The 21,141-nt window shown below is 43.2% G+C and overlaps 1 protein-coding gene across 1 annotated transcript in view; it reads right to left on the reverse strand.

Moving 5' to 3' along the window:
* Positions 1–21,141, reverse strand: part of TPH2 (tryptophan hydroxylase 2) — a 91,289-nt gene that overhangs the window by 60,784 nt on the left and 9,364 nt on the right. The window contains exons 2-5 of the mRNA XM_061639729.1: positions 18,707–18,859; positions 16,856–17,039; positions 16,654–16,754; positions 7,225–7,292 (exon numbers count right to left, since the gene is read on the reverse strand). Coding sequence (XP_061495713.1) covers positions 7,225–7,292; positions 16,654–16,754; positions 16,856–17,039; positions 18,707–18,859 — 506 coding nt within the window. The remainder of the gene's footprint in view (positions 1–7,224; positions 7,293–16,653; positions 16,755–16,855; positions 17,040–18,706; positions 18,860–21,141) is intronic.

Below are 21,141 nucleotides of genomic sequence, written 5' to 3' on the forward strand. Positions count from 1 at the left end.
ACTTTAGGTCTGCTAAATTAGAAGAGGTGCCTCTTGCCATATTATTCCCTTCTGCCACCTAAGTTGTGTAATGTTTCGTCATTGCTATAGGCCATTTTGCAAGTCTTCTTTGGATCAAGTTGGTACAGCTGGAATAAAACACTCAAGGTGCTGTTTTGATCAGGCAGATCCTGGACTGGGACTAGGGATGCACAGTCATGTTCAGACTCCTGATGAACTCTTGCAATACAGTAGGGCCCCACTCATACAGCGGGTTACATTCCAGACCCCCGCCTAAAAGCAAAACCCACCTAAAAGAGGAACTCTGTCAATAAAATGGTGCCCAATGCCAGAAAAACGCCGTAAAAGCAGAACAAGCACTGTATGAGTGGGGCCTTACTCTAATTGAAAGCTGCTGTATTAGCGGAATGCCAAAAAGAGGGCCGCTGAAAAGTGGGCCCCTACTGTATCCTAAAGCGTCTTGGACAGCTCCTTGAAAGTGAGGACTAAAACCCAGAGTAGATTCACTGACATTGGAGCCACCAGTCTCCCCTGGCTCCACACCATAAATGGTTTCTTCTAAAGAATCCTGGGAACTGTAATTTGTTAAGACTGCTGGGAACTGTAGGACTGTGAGAGGTAAACTAAATTTCCCAGGATTCTGTTACAGTAGTATAAATGTGCTTTAAATGTGTAGTGAGGATGTGATCTTAGCCTTCCACCTGGACAATGACATTTCTCAGAAGGCTGCTGTGAATCTGACATGATAAAGCAGTTTGAATATGAAAAGATCTAGAACAATAGGTTAGCACCCGAGTCTTGGGCTCTTACTACCTGGATGAGCCCTCCCCCCCTCTGTCTTATTCTTTCGAGACTTCACTACAGTAAAGCAGGATTTATTCAGTATATTTCTTAGATGCAAGATCTGATACCAGTCATCACTGTAGAAGCTACTCCAACAATAAGTATCCCCTGTGGAGACAGAACCATTTGGAATTAATGTGCTTTGAGGCTGCCTATTCAGGGTGCAAATTCTCATTAAGCAGAATTGTCTTCCTTTCCTTTCTCCCACCTTCACTTCTTTCTTTTGCTAAGAATAAACAGCAGCATCAAGGCTTTTGCTGGGACAGGAAGGGAGAGAATGTTGTTAGCAAATCAGGGTGGAACTGAATGGACAATACGCAGATGGCTGAAATGAATCATAGAGTTGGAAGTCACCCAGTCCAATCTCCTGCCCACTGTAAGAATCTTTCAACCACAGTATCCCTGGCAGGTGACAGCCCAGTGAAGGAGAGCCCACTACTTCCTGATGTAGTCTGTTCCACTATTGAACAATCCTTACCATTTTGAAGTTTATCCTAATGTTTAGCCACAATCTGCTCCACAGTAATTTCCACCCATACATTCTGGTCTTCCCCCTCTGGAGGAGCAACAGAGGACAAGCCAACTCCATCTTCTGTGTGACAGCCCTTCAGATATTAGAAGGCAGCTATCACACCTCACCTTGATCTTCTCTTCTCCAGACTAAACATAACCAGGTCTTTCAATTGTACCTTCTAGCAGCTGGGCTACTTCCAGACTGTCACCGTTTTCAGGAGGGATTCCATCACATACTGGCAAATTCAGCTTGCTCAATTAAAGCTGATTGGGAAGTCTTGCACAATGAATCCACTGCACCAAAAGATCAGACTTTTTGCAATAAGGACATTGCTGGGGAAATGCAGGGGTCAGCTGGGGCAAGTAGCAATTCAACAAGTGAAGCAGTTCCCAGCATGCAAACTGGAAAAGCTTTACCTGTTGAATTTCCTTTTTTTAGGTGTTAAAGGCAGAGGAGCTAAGTAAAAAAAGAAAACACAACCATATAGTACTGACTCATACAGATACATCCACAAAACAATATAGCAGCCCTCAACACTGAGAATACAGAAGACCTATAAAAATGGAAGTAATGTTTTTAATATTTCATGTGCTCACTCACCATTCATGCACAAAACACAAATACCCATTCACGCTACTTGTATTCCCCATTCACATTGTCCTGTTCGCTCACAGACATCCCTAAGGACTAAATAAGAAGGTATGTATGAGACATTAAGAGTCTGCAAAGAAGGGTCGTGTTTCCATTATTTTTATGTACTAAAAAGCAATATTCAAGGTTGTGACTGGGAATGGAAGAGGGAAAGGCCTACTTAGCCCCTCATCTTCCCGACTTTATCTACTCTTTCAGGTTCCATTCCCCAAACTATAGCTTATGTTTACCTTATTGGTGGGGAATGTATTTGTATGTATGTTTTCTCTTTTGCCATACCTTCTTGGTGGGCATTTAGCAAAAGTAAAGGTTTTTTTAGGTATTTAGCAAAAGTAAAGACGAGCCAAAGTCAATCTGAAAATCTGTGATAGATAGATAGACAGACAGACAGACAGACAGACAGACAGACAGACAGACAGACAGACAGACAGACAGATAGATAGATAGATAGATAGATAGATAGATAGATAGATAGATAGATAGATAGATAGATAGATAGATAGATAGATAGAGTTTGGTGCAAGGAGCAGGATGGCTACAGTTGCTATATCTGAGAATATATCTACTTATGTTGAAGAGGTGTCCTGGTTTGATTGGAGTTAGGCTTATTAAGAGCTAGTCCAGAACCCATCTTCAAGGCTATAGCTTAGTGTTATAATATGGAAGAATTTGCTTTCCAGAGGATGTGCAGAGTGCTGCTCTTTCCCCAGTAAGCAACCATGACCAGACCACGTACATCTGGAATTTTGGAGAAAAGATCCCCAGGTCAGAGGGCTTAAGCCCACTCCTGTTAATTAGGCCCAGCTTGTTATTTAGCTCACATATCGAACAGTCAACCTTTGTGCAAAATAAAGAAGTGATGATAGACATTTCTTTAAGAATCCAGGAAGCTAACCTGTAAGGTGCCTTGAAGTCCCACATCATGAAATTTGAAGTTTCAAATCACACATCCAGAAACAATAGAATTATGTGATCACAGGGCATGGCCTGAAGCCACATGAGACTACCACCTTGCTCAAGCTAACGAGATCTTGGTCTGCTCAGTGCCTGGATGAGGAAACTCCTCAGAACCACATGTATTCCACTTTGAGTTCCGTGTTGGAAGAAAAGTGGGGTGTACATTAATGAAAATTTAAAAAATTCAATGCACAGTAATTGCTATCAGTATGATTTATCCAATTGACCATTAAGGACAATTACAGAAGATGTACTGTACTGTACTCTAAAAATGGCCCGTCACTGATGCTGGTGGTGTCTTTTGGAGGACGCAATAACAGCTGCCAAATATAGGCATCCCCTACCCAGAGGATGGGGAACCATTGCTCATTTGCATGTGTTAATTAAGCTCAATTGCACACTTGTTTAAAGATTTTCCCATTTTCTTACACCATCACAGCAGGGTAGAAGTGGAAAAAATGGTTCAGGCTGGTTTGAAACTAGTTTAGTACAGCTTAAGCTGAGAGCAGATATGGAAAAAGGCGCTTGCACTGGCACATTTAGGAGATCCATATCCATATAAAATGCTAATAGAACAGCGGTGATCTATACAGAGTGAAAAACTGCTGCCTCTGCTCACAAGACACAAATTCCCTCTCTCTTCTTATGGTGTATTATATATATATATATATATATATATCCACAACATAAAGCCTTTTTATGAGCTTTTAAGTGTGCTCTTTTCCCGCCAAGTTGTTCTCTCTGCTGCAAAACAGAAATGCTTTCATCTCCCCACCCGCACCCCAATTGTGTGCTTAGGGGACTCCAAGAATTAAGCAGAAACCACAAACAAGGGGGGGGAATGAAAATTTAAAAAAGAAAGCTTAAAATGGGAAACTACATCAAATTAGCATGTATCTTCTTGGGAGTGTGAAGAATTGGGCCCATTACAAGTAAAATGAGAATGTGATTGGAATTAGCTTGACTTGGAAGCTAGTGTGACAAGAAAATTGCAAAAAAAAAAGCAAGTATTTGTAGGAAGCGCTGGAAATTTACTAACTCCTGGTGAAGGTAATAAATTCAGAATGTAGTCTTGCTCTGCAAAGACAATATTTTTTAAAGAAGAAAGTATGGATATGTATCACTTGGAAGTGAAGGAATGTATATTATTAGTTGCAGAGTAAGACACTAAAGGTGCAGTCCCCATGGCAAATTTAGACCAGCTGGAGCTCTTTTGGATTTGGTCGAAATGTCTACTGTGCCAGCTTATCTTGGAGATCTGCTGGTTCTGGCTATGCCAGTGTAACATTGCACCAGCATTCACCACTGCTGGCATAGGGGCCAAAAGGGTGCACTGGGAGCAGGGCACAGGAGGGTCTGGCTAAATCTAAATCCTAAATTGTTTCTGGCCCCTATGGAAGCAAAACACTTCACTAACTAAAGAGGAGATGTACGTTAAAAACACTCCCATGGAACCAGCGGCATCACTAGCAGGAGTGCGGGGGGGTGCGGACCTACAGTGCGCGCCCTCCCAGAGGCATGGACGAGGTGGCTGGGCATGCATGCGTGCGCATGTGCGCGCACACTCGAGGCCAGCCACCCCATCCATGCCCCTGGGAGGGCGCGTGCCGGAGGGGTACCCAGCCGGAGAAGGCCTGGGAACGCATGCGCGCCTCCCTCGCCCTGCCGATGCTGCTTCCGGTCTCGCCCGCCCGCCCACCCTCCAAGGAGGAGTTGGAGCAGCCTTGCTGGGCAACAGCGTGGGGCAGGGCGGCTCTGGGTGTCACCCCCCTCATGGTGACACCTGGGTGCGGGCTGCACTCTCCGCACCCCGGTTGTGACGCCCCTGCATGGAACGTGTTGCTCCAAACTCCTCCCACACCACTGTTTTGGATTATAGGATTTTGACTAAAATCTGCAACCAATCACAGAACATCCTTTCAAGGAAGCCCATTAGTCAAGTGATACAGCACATGTCATGAGGCCATACCTTGCTGGCCTCATGTTCACACCTAGAGGGCTCTTGGCACAATCTGGCCTCAGAATGAGTGGAAGAAAAGCACCCTGGTCTCCTCAGAGCCCTTCCAGCAGCCTTCTACAAGCTGGTGCTATCCCTTCCATTTTCCTTGATCATTGGCCATGCTTGCTGGCAGGGCCGGCCCCAGGCATGCCTACCTATCTACCAAGTGGGTGGAGGAGCGGGAGGTCAGTTAGGCAAACAAGCGGGCGGGGAGGCAGGACGCTGGGCAAGCGAGCAAGTGGTGGGGGTGAGCGAGTGAGCGAGCAGGGGGCAGGATGACGGGACAGGCAAGCGAGCAAGGGGGAGGGACAGTGGGTGAGTGGGTGAGCCAGTGAGGGAGAGGGAGAGCGAGCAAGCAGGTGGGAGGAGGGCAAGCAGGCTGGGGGGGTGACCAAGGGAGCCAGCAGGGGCAGAGAGCAAGGGAGCAGGGGAGCGGGCAGCCGGGCAGCTCCCTCCCTGCGATCCGCGGCAGGAAGCCTGCCATGGAAGGGGAGCGCTACTCCCCCACCATAATGAGGGGCCCTTCAGGGGGCCCTGTGGGCTGTGGGGCCCTCAGGCAGGGCCCCACCTGGCCACCCTTTGGAGCTGGCCCTGCTTGCTGGGGCTGATGGCAATTGTCATCTAAATATGAGTTGTAGCCAAGGTTTCTCCTTGCCTGCAGCTTTTGGTTAGGAAGGAAAGAACTTAACCGCGAGTCTGGGTTCAGACAACACGGTGAGCCAAACCTTATCTTCTCTCAGTGCACTGCGGTAGTAAAAGGACCAGCGAGGAGCAAAGGTACTACTGCCTCCTCTTGGGAGCCTTACACTTTCATGCAGTCCTAGTAAACCAGAGTTTCATGTGAACCTGAGCAAGAGTCTCAAGTAGCTGCCCCAGGCCCAAGGTTCATGTGAACTGGCTCTCTCTTGCACTCATATTAAAATGGCCAGTACTTCTCACTGTGTAAAACTCAGAATCCAGCACAAATATGCAATGCAAGAACTCAACGTTGCTTGAAGAATGGCACAGTAAATGCATTATCCTCCTGGTGCCTGACATCTGAAGGAGAGGCCCTTCTCTGTGTTCCGTCTACCCCAGAAGCACAGCTGGTTGGACCAAAGACAGGCCTTCTTACCGGCTGCACCCAGACTATCTTATATATTTATTTATCAGACTTTATATACCACTTGATTGTAAATAGAACCAGTGGCGTCACTAGGGGTGGTGTCATCTGGTGCAGCCTGCAGCGCCTTGTCTTTGAGAGTGTGAGTGATTTTGCGCATGCACAGCGCGTGCACAACCAAACAACAGGGCCCAGAAGCACGCTGCTGCCTCGCTGCCGCCACTTCCACCTTCTAACAGCCGAGGAAGGTGGCTGGCACGGCATGCGAAGGCTCTCATTGGTGCCTAGGCGGTGCCTGGGGGGGGCGGCTCTGGGTGTCACCCCCGTCTGGTGGTGTCACCCAGTGCGGCCCGCACCTGCCGCACCGCCCTAGTGACGCCCCTGAATAGAACCTTTAAGTGGATTGCAAAAAACCCTACAGAATACATTGCCCCGTGACAAACAGTTGGCCCCTTCCCTCACAGTTTCTCGCTGGTTGTTGCTTGGTGAAGACTTGTCATTACTGTTCTGGCAGGCTTTTGTTTAGTGAGGCAGGCAATGTTTTTGTAATTTGATTTAAATTGCTGACCCTGTCTTTTTCATAATTGTTTTTATTGATGTTTTTATGAGATCCTGATTTGTGGACGGGCCCAGAGGCAAAAGTAGGCCAAGCAATAACTGTGAATTTTACTTTTGTACAGTGGGCTTGTTGTAGCACACACACATCCTCGAGCATTATGAGAGTTCAGAGACACGTTGCAGCCAGGCAACAACACTCAAGGAGGGTGCAAAGCAGGGCCAATGAGGGCCGTGGCTCAGGAGAAGGTATAGCCTGGGGAGAGTCCCAAGGGCCAGCTAAAGAGGCTTGTGAGGCTACATTTGGCCCCTGGGCCTGAGTTTCACCACCCATAGGGAAGAGTTGTAGCTCAGTGATTTACAAGTGGATGGGCCAATGGCTTGGCTTGGTATAAGGCAGCTTCCTCTCTTCCACAACTCAACTCAAGCAAGCTCAATTTATGTGCTCAGCATACCAATTCAGTTGTGCAAATAGGCCCTAGCTACGCACGGTTAATGGCTGCCACCTGACTCTCACAAAGCTCACAGTAAGAACAAGCTGATGGAGTATTTTTTTCAGAATCAGTAGCAATTCCAGAAATAAAAGAAAAATTCGATACTCACTATTTATAATTCATGGCAATATCAACAAAATATTTCCTTCTCTGCCGATAGACATTGTCCTTAAATCCCTAAAGCAGATAAAACAAAATTAATGTATAGCAAAGAGAAGCAGTTTTTTTTAAAAAAGAAAGAAATAAAGTGGTTTTTAAAAATGCTTATTAATATTCTAATTCATGCCACCTATGGAGCTGTTTAGCAAATACAATGATATATATATGTTAGGAAAAGAACAGCCTTTTCTACAGCAAAACTTTACTACAGCTGAAGTCTTCCAGCCAGTTACCCCAAGCAGCCACATGAATAGGGCAAATCTGTGGCAAGGGGACTGCAGACTACAGCTTCAATGTCTCATAAGAACACTACTAACACATCTGGGCTTTCAAGCAGTAAGCATTTATAGGACTTAGTCACAATGGCCTCGTTCATATGGAACACTGAGACAAACCATGGCTCAACCATGGCTAAGATAAATGAGCAAGCATGCAGATATACAGAACAAAATTGTGGCTGCTGTTGTGCTACCCACATATAAGTTGTGGTTTAGCTTAGCATTATGTGCAACCCAGGCTTGTGGTTTATCTCACTCCAAACAAACCAAAGTTTGTGCTTGGCTTACCAGTAATTGTTTGTTTAGGGAAGACCAAACCATGAGCCCGGGTGTGCATGTAATGCGAAGTCAAACCATGGCTTGGTTCTAGGTAGCACAGCAGCAGAAGCGAAACTGTCACAAATTTTGCTTTGTGTACCTGCACACTTGCTCGTTCACCCTTCATCATGGTTTGCTTTAGTGTTATGTACGAACTGGGCCACTGTTAGAATTTTAAAAACTCTGTTCTATGGGACCTACATATACAGTTCCACATGCCCACCACAAGGGTGCCTGGAATCAGGAACTCCCACTGGATTTATTCATCTCATTTGGACACCATTCACATCAATAGAAGAACACAGATTTATGAAGGGGGGGATGGGGGGAGAAAGAGATATATATAAGCTTTGGTTTCTTTGTTATATTTCTATTGGCTATGTGACTGGAAATCGCCATCAGGTGATTTCAGCTCTTCAGCAGCTGGGCCATCCTGAGCGCCCTTTAGGTCACAGGATACGATACAACTATAGTTTAATATAATTTAAAACACACTGTTTGTGCTACCCCTTGCTTAGCTGAACCTTTTCGTCTCACTTTGTATTACAAAAAGTGTTCTCTTTATTCCCAAGTTACATATTCACTAATAGGCAAAAAACTCTTGCAGTTTAATAACATACCTATAACCAACAGATATTTCTATCAAACTTTAAAAGGCAGGGAAATTGGGCAGCTATAGTGAATGCAACACGGGAGCAGGAGACCTGACCTTCTCTCTGAGATATTGGACTGCCCTACAAATGCAAAACACAATTTGGGTTGGTCTTTCACAGTCTAGTCCACTTGCTGTGTAGCTTGGAAGAATTTGGTAACGTGCCTTTGAGCATATGGTGAGCGGTGGCAATACCTATAATCAGCTCAAATAATAGAAACAAGACATGTGCTGTGCTGATCTTGTTTTAGCAGGGAGGAAGTGACAATATTAAGACAGTTGATATAGTTCAGATAGTCATTTTAAATATGTTTGATTTACTTTCCAGTTTTAGTGAAGTTTCTTATAGTAAATCATTCTCTTGCTTCTGTTTCTGTGAATATGTGAAGTACAGCAACACTTCGCAAAATTTACACTAAAAAAAACTTCAAAAACAATTGTGGAATAATGGTACTGATATCCACACCAGACCTTTATTTCACTTTAGGCAGTTTATTTCACTTTGAGCTTCCCCAAAGAATCCTGGAAAGTGTAGTTAATGAAGGGTGCTGAGAGTTGCTAGGAGAGGCCCTATTCCCCTCACAGAGCTACAATCCCCAGAACAGGGGCTGACTGGTAAATCCTTCTGGCCACTGGAGCTCTGTCAGGGGAACAGGATCTCCTAACAACTCTCAGCACCCTTCACAAATGACACTTCCCAGGATTATTTGGGGGAAGCCATGATTGTCTAAAGTGAAATAAAGGTCTGGTGTGCATGTGGCCACCTGATTAGCCAAGCCAAACAGCTCTGAGTCTGGCTTTTAGAACACTGACAGTTGATTCTCATTGAGCATGCCCGATGTTATAATAGACTTCAATGTTAAATTTCTTAAATTAATTAAAAAACAAGCAGGCATTTTTTAACTTTTAAACTGCAGAAGATGAAGGTCAGAGTACGGGGCAAGGTCAGTAATAAGATTACAGGTTCTCTGTGCACATGGCTGATTTTTAATTAATGTCAACAAATTATAAAATTCACTGACAGAACAAAGTCCAACAAGTGTCTGGATTTTTTTCTCGTTTTACACGTTGAAGTCGCGATTCTCTCTGAGTGTTTTGTGTATCACCATGAAAACTTAGAGGGTTGTTAAGTAAACATTTCTGAGTTCAGGACTATAAGTTCTATAAGGTTTTGTTTTGAAATGAGCTTATGGGAAGCATCAGAATGGTATGGGGGGTATTTTCAATTTAGCATTGTGAAACGTGAAAAATCCATACTGGCTATAGTACAGTCACTCTTGTGGCTGTATAATACACCTATTCACTCATGAGACCACTTCATCAATTTGAGAAGTGAGTGAATGAATGAGAGTTTTTCCTGCTACTAATACAGCTCCATGGAATGGATTTCAGAAAAACTTAAGCCTTGTTTAGGTATTAAAGCAATGCATCTGGAGGGGGAAGTGTTTAGTGGGCACACACCCCAACCCTGTCCATGTCCCTGTGCTGTTTGTGCTGCCTCAACCTTCCCATGTTGAGCCAGAAGTCCCAAGAGGGCTTCTAAGCATATGCAGATGAATACACTTAAAAATCAGGACAGGACTGAGAACTGATTACATGGAGCTGAATGTGTTTGGATCCCCTCTTCAGACTCCTACGGGGAGGGGAGGGGAGTCTACCAGTCTACCAGCTGGGGAAAGTAACAATGTGTGGAAGACACCAAACCACAGCAGCCAGTCTTCCATATAAACAAGCTGTGGGGATCTGGGTTTGTCTTCCATGTGGATGCAAAATGAGCCTTTAATGCAGGGACCATCAACCTTTTGGGGCCCATAGGCACATTTGCAAACCAAGGAAACTATCATGGGCACCAACTGTCTACAATTGGGAATTGGAGGCATTGTAGCACACTAGCTCCTTTTCTTCCTGCAGAGTCACTGCCAGAAAGTAGCACTAGGAGATTGTTGTTCAGCCCCATGGTCTTTGTTGCGGAGTATTGCCAGAGTCCATTCTATCTCTTCTGCTCTTCAACATCTATATGAAACTGTTGGGACCTGAAATCCGGGGCTTTTGGAGCATGGTGTCATCAGTATGTTGATAGCACACAGCTGTACCTCTCCGTTCCATCACAATCAGGAGAGGTTGTAAAAGTGTTGGATGGGTGTCCAATGATGGGCTGGATGGGGGCCAATAAAATGAGGCTGAATCCTGATAAAATTGAGGTGCTGTGGGTAGGTGGTTCGCAGGTTTTGGAATTAGGTGCATAATCTGTTATCTAAAGGGTAGCATTCCTTCTGAAAGAACAAGTTTGTAGTCTGGGAGTACTCGTGGATTCCAACTTGTCCCTGGAGTCTGAGGTGGCTTTTATAGCTAGGAGTGCTTATGCCCACTTAGGCTGGTGCACCAGCTACAGCTATTCCTGGATCAAGATAGCTTGGCCTCAGTTGTCCATACTCTGGTGACCTCCCTCCTGGAATACCGCAATGGACACTGTGGGGGGCTGCCCTTGAAAAAGATATGGAGGGTGCAGCTAGGGCACAATATTGATAAGTGGGGCAGTTCGATGGGACCATGTGTCATCAGGCCTTAGAGCATTGCACTGGCTGCCAGTGACTGGGCCCAATTCAAGATATCAGTACTAGCATACAAAGCCCTAAACAGCTTGGGACCTAAGTACCTAAAAGAGTGCCTTCCCCAATATTAAGCATCTTGGCAGGGCTGGTTCTAAAGGGCCCCTCTGCTCCCCTTCCACGATCCGTGGCAGGATTGCTGCCGTGGATTGCAGGTCAGGAGCTTCTGCCTGCCCGCCATTCTCTCACCCCACCTACCTGTCTCCTGCCTTTTAGCATTGCCCTTAATGAAGATGACGGTTGAGGTTTCCCTAAGGTGTTGAAGCCCCTGCCGCCATCTTGGTTGATGGCAGAGATGGTGCACGTAGCACGCACGTGTGCCATCAACCAAGATGGCGCCGGAGGCTTCATCCCCTTAGGGAAACCGTGGCCGCCATCTTGGTTAATGGCAATGCTAAAAGACAGGAGACAGGTAAGTGGGGGCATGCGTGGGGGGGGCAGAGGCATGCATACACACACACACACTCATCGGAGCCCAGGGCAAGCTGATGCCCAAGGGCCCCAGCATGCCTGGGGCTGACCCTGCATCTTGGGCCCAACATTCAGCAGGGAGACCCTGTTGGGAATGCCACCACTTGGGTTGCCTAGTTGGCGATGAGCCATAACAGAGTCTTCTCAGGAGTGGTTCCCCGTTTGTAGAATGCCCTCCCTAGTGAGGTCTCCATAATTAATTTTTAGAAGAAATTTAAAAAATATTTCCATTTATCCAGGCATTTGAGGTCTGAAAGATCTGTCCCTGGACACCCTGAAATTATTAGTTTTGAGAGTAGGTGATTGCTTTTATTTATTTATTACATTTATACACCGCCTTTCTTTTTTATGATAGAAACCCAAGGTGGCTTACATATGGTTCCTAAGTGGTCTCCTATCCAGGCACTGACCAGACCTTACCCTGCTTAGCTTCAGCAGAGAGCTGGCCTTAAGTGCCTTCAGACCATAGCCTGGGACCTTAAAAGCATAGCCTGTATTGTTTTAGGAGTTTGTAACTGGTTTTAGAAGTTTTAATGGATTTGTTTAGTACTGATATATTTGCCCGAAGCTCCTTAGGAGGAAGGGCAGGATATAAATTTAAATAAATAAACATAAATAAATTTAAATAATAACAATAAGTTGTTGGCACTCACTGGTATGGAGTACTGTCACCCCTTTTTTTGCTGCCATTTTTTGCTGACATCCATGGTACTTTTTTCAAGATTTCAGTATTGGCCCCTCATTTCTTACAAAAAAAAAAAGCAGTGATGATGATGATGGTAGTGGTGGTAGTGATGATGATACAATAGATTGCTTCTTTCAAGTCAAATTTCAGGCAGGGGGACAGGACCTTGCGAGTACCAAGGAAGACCCCTGCAGGCACCACATTGGCAATCCCTCCTCTAATACTTGTGGACTTTAACTGTTACATTTCAGGAAATTGTCTAGAAGCAAACTTCACCTTTTGGGGTGTTCTGGAATTTTGGATATGGATCTGACATTGCCATAGTGTTGCTGTTAAAGCACTGTTTATGGACCAAAGTCATAGACGCTCATGGCAGTGGGAAGACACTAGACCCACTTGTTGCTGAGGGACAAAGCAGCTGACAGTCTTGGACATTACAGAAGACTGGGGTGGCAGATTATGTAACTGCCTCGGGGAGAGATGGATCAAAACAAGGGATGGATCCAAAGAATTGCATAATATGTGCTACAGCAGGGATTTCTTGTTCAAGGCTGGCTATGACATACTGAAGCCTGAGGTGAAGGACAAGATGGTGTCCCACACCCCATTCCACATACAGAATAGGATGGTCAGATGTAAAAAAAGAACAGGAGTCTTGCACCTTTAATAGTTGTATAGAAGAAGGAATCCTAATTGCTAAATTGGCTCTTATATTAAAGGTGCAGGATCCCTGCCCTCATTTACACCTGCCCATCCCAGTAGAAAATCTGACCAGACTGGTGGTTAAATATGACTTCAACACTGTCAGTGGGACAGCATTCTGCACCACACCTGAAGGCAGCAGTATAGTTTAGAAGGGCAGCACAGACAAACAACTCCATCCTCCAATACCTCCCTCCACCCCCCAGCATCTGCCACCTGAGGCAGCTGCCTCACTCTGCCTAATGGTAGGGCCAGTGCTGTCCCTGTTTCATTTGAAGAACCAGCTTTTTTTCTGATGCGTTTCTGAATCTTCTATAATTGTGATCACATCCACACCATACATTTAAAGCACACGGCTTCCCCCCAAGAATCATGGGAATTGTAGTTTACCCCTCCCAGAAGTACAATTCCTAACACCCTTAACAAACTACAGCTCCCAAGGTTTATTGCAGGAAGCCATGTACTTTAAATGTATGGTGTGGATGTTACTTGAGTTTCAGACAACTGTGAGAGTCTATCTGCTTTCTCCTCCAAGGCTGCTTCACTGATAGAAGAAGAAGGGGTGTTGTCAGAAAGCAGGGAAAGAGGGTGAGAAAATACTGCTCAGGAAACCTACAACCCTACACCTTCGGAAAGCCCCTCCATGCCCCTGTCCCCTAGGAATTGCATGGGGAACTATTAGTGCTTTCCCCTGCAATTGCTTTGCTTAAAAAGCATGAAAGCCAAGAGTCAAGAATCAATATGGGCACAGAAAGATGAGCAATGATAGGAATAGCTACAGTATATATCTGTTTCCATTCCCCACCATTTGATAAATATATTTTGCTGGTTGCCCACGTTTTCCACAATAAATCTTTTCATTAGCCAGAGAAGCGACTCTCAAGTCCTGTGATTTCAAAACAGGAGTGAGGAACTGATTTACTAACGCAGGGATGGGGAACCCTCTAGATGTTGTTGGACTGCAACCCCATCATCCCTGGCTGTTGGACAGTGCCAGCTGAGAGGCTGATGGGAGCTGTAGTCTTCACAACATCCACATGACTGCAAGTTCCCCATCCCTGGGCTAAAGTGTTCTTTGCATGTAGAACACATCCAAGTGGAAGGAGTTTGCCGTAGGCTTTGATACCCTCTCGTCTGATCTGTCCAGCGTGACCGGCCATTGAAGGTTTGGGGCACCTGTGCCCGTCACAGAATGAAATATATGACCCCCTAGTATTTTTTTATTATGATTCAATACACATCATTTTATTTGTGTTACCAGAATGGGTTCAGATCTCCAACTGTATGCAACCAAGGTTAATCCTAGGAGGGGGGAAAGTGAAGGCAAGGCAAACGATTTCAAGAGGTTAATTTCTCCTGGCTTTGGATCCATGGTTTGTGGCAGGATGTGGGCCCATAGAGAGTGTGAAATATGAGATGAAACAGAGAACTGTATTAAAAAGGGGGAAGAAACACAAGGAACCCACAGGGAAGCTGCATCCCTGCTGAGCCCAAAGTATGCTATGATTTCTACTTCTATTTCCCAGAGTGTGAGCAGCTTTGCAAGTGCTGTCTTCTTTCTCCTCCCACCCCAGTAGGAATGTTCATTTAATATCTATATTCTCGTAAGTGAAACAGCAGTGGGCATGAGTGTAAGTATTCAAGTGATTTAGAAAAGCAACTCTTACATGCACCATTTAAAAAAAAATCTAGAAAGTAAAAAAGGGTGTGTGTGAATTTTTATTTATTTATTTATTTTATACATTCTATTGCTCTGACTTGCTGAAAGCACTGAATATTAGCCAAAGTGGGGACTGGAAGACATCTCTCCAAAGTCCTGTAATGCATGTCTTAATCAGAAGATGCATGTCATAAATTGACTTAAGTGGGTTTGCACCTTAATCCAAAATATATTCACTGAATATTCCTGGAAACAGGTTGTTGCACAGAAGCACGTCAAGTAGTGAGGGCCAGTCTGAGTAGTGAAACAGAAAAAGGGAAAGGACTTCTTCTCTGTTGCCCCAGATGGAAGGGCTAGTTTTACCGAACTTAAGCAAGAGGAGGGTAGATTTCCGTTGAACATTAGGAGAAGTTGTGTAATAATAAGAGCAGGGGAAGGGCTGTAGCTCAGTGGCAGAGCGAATGCTTTTCTTTCAGAAGGTCCCAGGTTTGATTCCTGAAATCTCAAGGTAGGGCTGGCCTGAGAATGGTTCCAGCCTAAAACCTCCCTAGAGAGCCTCTAGCCATCAGTGTAGACCAGGGCTGAGGAACATGTGGTCCTCCAGATATTGCTAGAACACAGCTTCCACCATCTCTGACCATTGGGCATCCTGGCTGGGGCTGATGGGTGTTGAAGTACAACAACTGGATGGTCACCGGTTCCCCATTTCTGGGGTAGATTATAGTGAGCTGGAAAGGTCAATGTTCTGAATCAGTATAACAGAGATGCAGAAGCTGCTTCTCTCCAGAGATGTTGTTGGACTTTAAGTCCCATTGTCTGTGATTATTGGCCATGCTGGCTGAGGTTGATGGGAGTTGCAGTCCTACAGCATCTGGAGGGCTGCAGATTCCTCATCCCTGCAGTGTAAGATAGTTTCCTATGTTCTTACTAAAAGCAATTCAACAACAGAATCATTTATCTAACATGCTGGTGGGTTCCCCCTTGCAGAATGGTCTCTAAGTAGAAGCTTGACAGTCTTCTGTTGGGAATGCGGTAGCTCTGGATTTCCTGCATCAAGGGAATTGAGAGCCACTGTGGTAAAGTAGTTAGAGTGTTGGATTGGGACCTGGGAGACCAGGGTTTAAATCCTCATTCAGCCATGAAGCTCACTGGGTCACCTTGGGCCAATCACTGTCTTTCAGCCTAACCTGCCTCATAGGGTTGTTGTGAAGATCAAATCAGGAGGTGATTTGTACGCCACCTTGAGCTCCTTGGAGGAAAGGTAAGATAGAAATGTAATAAATAAATGAAATAGATGGCCTACAACAGATTCTATGAAATTGGACCATGTAGCGAACTGTCATCACAAAGGGGCAGCTTTCAGAAAACTCCATCGGGTGCCTATGTATCTGAAGATGTCACCAAAGATCTGTGGATCTCTAAAGAAATCTCTTGCATTCAGTGAAGGTTATTGGAATGGACTATGGTTGTGAAATGAGTTGAAGGAATCAAGCTCAGTTAATAAAGAAATACATCCAGTTCTAGAAAAATGCTCCTGCCTGTTATATTGTAGATTTCATGGCTTTGTTTTGGCAACAAGACATTATATCTCAGCCTAAACAATTGATCATTTCTAAAACAAGTCTGAGGAGTACTTCTTAAAAAATGGGCTTGTTGTAAAAGTCACTGTAATATTGTATGCAAAGCACTCTGAGCCCTTAGGAAAATGCACCGTATAACAAGTTTTAATGTTCTGCTTTATTGTTGTTTTGTATTTTATTCTGATTACTGTTTGCCACCTTGGGTACCATTGGAGGAAAGGCAGGATATAAATTAAACAAATAAATTAGTTGTAAATAATAACTGAATTATTTTTCGCAGCAACAACAAATGTCTTGAGCCATTACCAGACAACACCAGTATCAAAGCGTTCTAGTTAATTGCAAAAAAAAAGTGTTGCTCAGTTCTTTATCATTCAATTGTCACAAATATTTACTTGACCCATTGCCTTTACTGAACACTTACAGGGTGATCTGCATCCAGTTCGGAGCCATACATTAGAACTCTTTGGGAACATTTGTCTAATTCAGAAATCTTCCTGGGGAACCAAGGGACACAGTCAAGCTCTGGAGAAAACACAGAGTGATTGGAGGCATCAGATTTTCACTGCTTCTTCACAAAGTTTTGCTAACTTCAAAATAAAATGAAAGAGAAAACACAGCCTTGCCTTCCTCATCTGTCCAGATATTTTCTGGTGGATTCAGAGTTACAATGTTTGTTTCGTACTTTAACAACTGAATGAGCTCATTGAATTCTTTCTTGCTGCAGTCACAGTCCACAAATATTTCTACCTCTGAACTCCTTCTCTTGGATTTTCTTGATTCAATATGAACCATACTGACATGCTTCTCCTATAGGCAGAAGAAAGATGGGTTCATTGACACACTAAATTCATTTAGAACAGAAGTGGTTTAATGGTTGTAACTGAACAGGATGTAGTTTGATATGCATATAAAGGCATGTAAGTGAATCCCTGATCTGCATTAAATTATTTGTTATTTTTAGTCCAATAAGACTGCTGTAAAATTATGTGTATTAATTGCTCCATTTCATTGGATGTCTAGGATGAAAACTATAAATAGGGTAATTAAAAGTGATTTACCATGGCAATTTCTTATAAAACAGTTGTTTGCTGTAAAAAGTATGCCATATGTATTGGCAAGTTAAATTAAAGGGCAGAAATAGCTTGAAGATACAAGAACAATATGTCTTTCAATCTATTTTAGTCTGAGCACTAGCATACTTTGGGCCAAGGCCTAATCAGCACTGACAGTCCTATAGTGTAATCCTAAACATGCTCTCTCTAAATTCATTGGGATTGAGGCTGCAATCCAACACGTCTACTCAGAAGTAAGCTCCATTGGCTTCAATGGGTCTTACTCCCAGGTAAGTGTGTATTGGATTGCAGCCTTAGTCCAAGGAGGTGAGTATACAATAGCAGTAATTTACTGTTCAGTAATAAAACATTAATTAATAAGGTGTTAATGCCACGAAGTAGTATGTCAAATTAGATCTAATGATGTAATAAAAAGAATAAGATTTTAAAAACAACTAATATTTTATTAATATTTAATTTAGATTTTATTTTACTCCACTTTTCTATCAGTGATAACCAAAATGGCATACCAAATAGCAGTAAAATAACATCCATAACATATGGAGATAACATCCACAAACATATTACAAAGAAACAAAAGAGCAGCAGTTAAAAAGCAACCACAACAAGAGCATTAAAACAAATTATATTCTGCTCTGCAACAAAATGCCCCTTGAAGTAAATACATTTTTAACTGCCATGCAAAAAAGCCACCAATGATGGAGCCAGGTATATAGACACCAGGAGCTAATGCCATAGTCTGAGATTTATTTATTTATTAGATTTATATCCCACCCTTCCTCCCAGTAGAAGCCCAGTATTATCTATAGAAAAGGCCCCCTCTCTTGCACCTGCTCACCAAACATCACATAGTAGGTAAGGTCATGTGGGAGGAGGCAGTTCTTAAAATATTCTGATGTGATCCAATCAATGGACTACACTTAAAACCTACCTCCAGCGGCTGTATTTTCTACTAATTGGAGACAGTCTGGAAACTTCAGAGGCATCCTCACATACAGTAGTCTAATCAGGATGTAACCAAAGCAGTAATTACTGCAGTTAGATCTATGTCTCTTTAAGAAAGACCATAGCTGGTGCACCAGGTAAAACTAGCAAATCATCTAGCTACTGCTAGCAGGATAGCACAGGGTCCAGGAATGCCCTTAAGCTGAGGTCATGATATTTCAGAGAATGCACAACTCCTTCCAGAATCAGTTGAACACCTAGCCCCATTTAATTAAGACTCCCAATGATCACTATCTCCATCTTGTCTGGCCTCAGGCTTCAAATTAACAGCTATCATTCCACAAAGTGTGTGGGGATTTAAGTAAACACCCATAAATGTATATTTTACTTTGATCTGCACATGATGGATTTCTCCAATCAATTGATTTTTAAAAAATACAATATGAACCTCTTTACCTGGAAAAGTCTGAGAGCCTTTACCAAGCCACCAACTTCATTTTTCAAAGAAAACACCACAGCAGTCTTTCCACCTTCTGATGTTGATTCATTCTTGCCTGCACCTTTATTGTCCTTTTTATCAACATTTTTACCAGAATCAGTTCTGTTTAGCTGAAAGAAAATAGATTGCAAAATAGGATTTCTATGTACTCCTGAAAAAAAAAACCACTTTCCATTCAAGCAGATGATTCTTGTTTGATTTTAGCATGTAGGTATCTCCTGCAAAAGTGAGTTTTTCCCCTTTTGAAAAATGTTTTCAGAAGAAGAATTACTGGTCACAAGTGGAAATGAATTATTTTTTTAAGAAGATCAACGAAGTAGCATCACGGAATATATCATCCCACTGTTGTGGCATATTAAAGATATAATTCTTTAATAAAACTCTGGCTGTATGTGCTGGATCTCCTGCCAATTAGAAATTAAACTTCTCAGGTTTTGCAGAACATTTATGGTTCCCGAGTTCTGCATTATAAAATCAAATGTGAGTCGCATAGAACATTATATGCCAAAATTGCACATCACTGGCACCTTTCCTTTTATAGCTGTTAGTGAAGGGGAAAGGCATCGTCAATAATTACTTTGTTAACAATTTTATTAAATGAGAATTGCACTTTCACTTCTTGCTTTCCCATTTAAACACTTCTACATTTACGGAGTTTTGTGGGGGCAGGAGCTTTCGGTGAAAGTTGGAGGACAATTGGTAGTCCTACTATACAGCATCCTAATGCAATTTTTGTCTTGTTGTTATGTGCCTTCAAGTCGATTACAACCCTATGAATCAGCAACCTCCAATAGCATCTGTCATGAACCACCCTGCTCAGATCTCGTAAGTTCAGGTCTGTGGCTTCCTTTATGGAATCAATCCATCTCTTGTTTGGTCTTCCTCTTTTTCTACTACCTTCTGTTTTTCCCAGCATTACGGTCTTTTCTAGTGAATCATGTTTTCTCATTATGTGTCCAAAGTATGATAACCTCAGTTTCATCATTTTAGCTTCTAGTTATAGTTCTGGTTTAATTTGTTCTAACACACAATTACAGTAGGGCCCCACTCATATGGCAGGTTACGTTCCAGACCCCTGCCTAAAAGTAAAACCTGCTGTAAAGCGGAACTCATTAAATAAAATGGCGCCCGACACCCAGAAAACACCATAAAAACGGAAAAAGCACCATATGAGTGGGGCCTTACTCTAATTTTAGTTGCCGTATTAGCGGAATGTCAAAAAGTGGGCCGCCGAAAAGTGGGGGCCTACTGTATTTGTCTTTTTCATGATCCATGGTATACGTAAAGCTCTCCTCCAACATCACATTTCAAATTAGTTGATTTTTCTCATCCACTTTTTTCACTGTCCAACTTTCACATCCATACATAGAGATCGGGAATACCATGGTCTGAATGATCCCGACTTTAGTGTTCAGTGATACATCTTTGCATTTAAGGACCTTTTCTAGTACTCTCATAGCTGCCTTCCCCAGTCCTAGCTTTTTTCTGATTTCTGATTTCTATACTCCATTTTGGTTAATGACTGTGCTGAGGTACTGATAAGTTCAATGTCCTCATTGTCAACTTTAAAGTTGCATAAATTACTTTAGTCTTCTTGACATTCAGTTGTAGTCCTGCTTTTGTGCTTTCTTTAACTTTCATCACGATTCGTTTCAAATCATTACTGATTTCTGCTAGTAGTATGGTATCGTCTGCATATCTTAAATTATTGATATTTCTCCCTCCAATTTTCACACCTTCATCTTGGTCCAATCCCAGTTTCTGTATGATATATTCTGCATATAGATTAAACAAGTAGGGTGATAAAATACACCCCTGTCTCACACCCTTTCCGATGGGGAACCAATCAGTTTCTCCATATTCTGTCCTTACAGTAGCCTCTTGTCCAGAGTATAGGTTGCACATCAGGACAATCAGATGCTGTGGCACCCCCATTGCTTTTAAAGCATTTCATAGTTTTTCATGATCTACACAGTCAAAGGCTTTGCTGTAATCTATAAAGCACAGGGTGATTTTCTTCTGAAATTCCTTGGTCCATTCCATTATCCAACGTATGTTTGCAATATGATCTCTGGTGCCTCTTCCCTTTCTAAATCCAGCTTGGGCATCTGGCATTTCTCACTCCATATAGGGTAAGAGCCTTTGTTGCAGAATCTTGAGCATTACTTTACTTGCATGGGATATTAAGGCAATAGTTCCCTGGGATCTCCTTTCTTTGGAATTGGGATGTATCTTGAATGCTTCCAGTCTGTGGGCCGTTGTTTAGTTTTCCATATATGTTGACAACATTTGGACAGATTCCGTCTCAGTAACTTGTAGCAACTCTATTGGTATGCCATTTGTTCCTGGTGATTTGTTTCTTCCAAGTATTTTAAGAGCAGCTTTCACCTCA

Source organism: Rhineura floridana, chromosome 8 (genome assembly GCF_030035675.1).
Source record: "Rhineura floridana isolate rRhiFlo1 chromosome 8, rRhiFlo1.hap2, whole genome shotgun sequence".
NCBI classification, from domain to species: domain Eukaryota; kingdom Metazoa; phylum Chordata; class Lepidosauria; order Squamata; family Rhineuridae; genus Rhineura; species Rhineura floridana.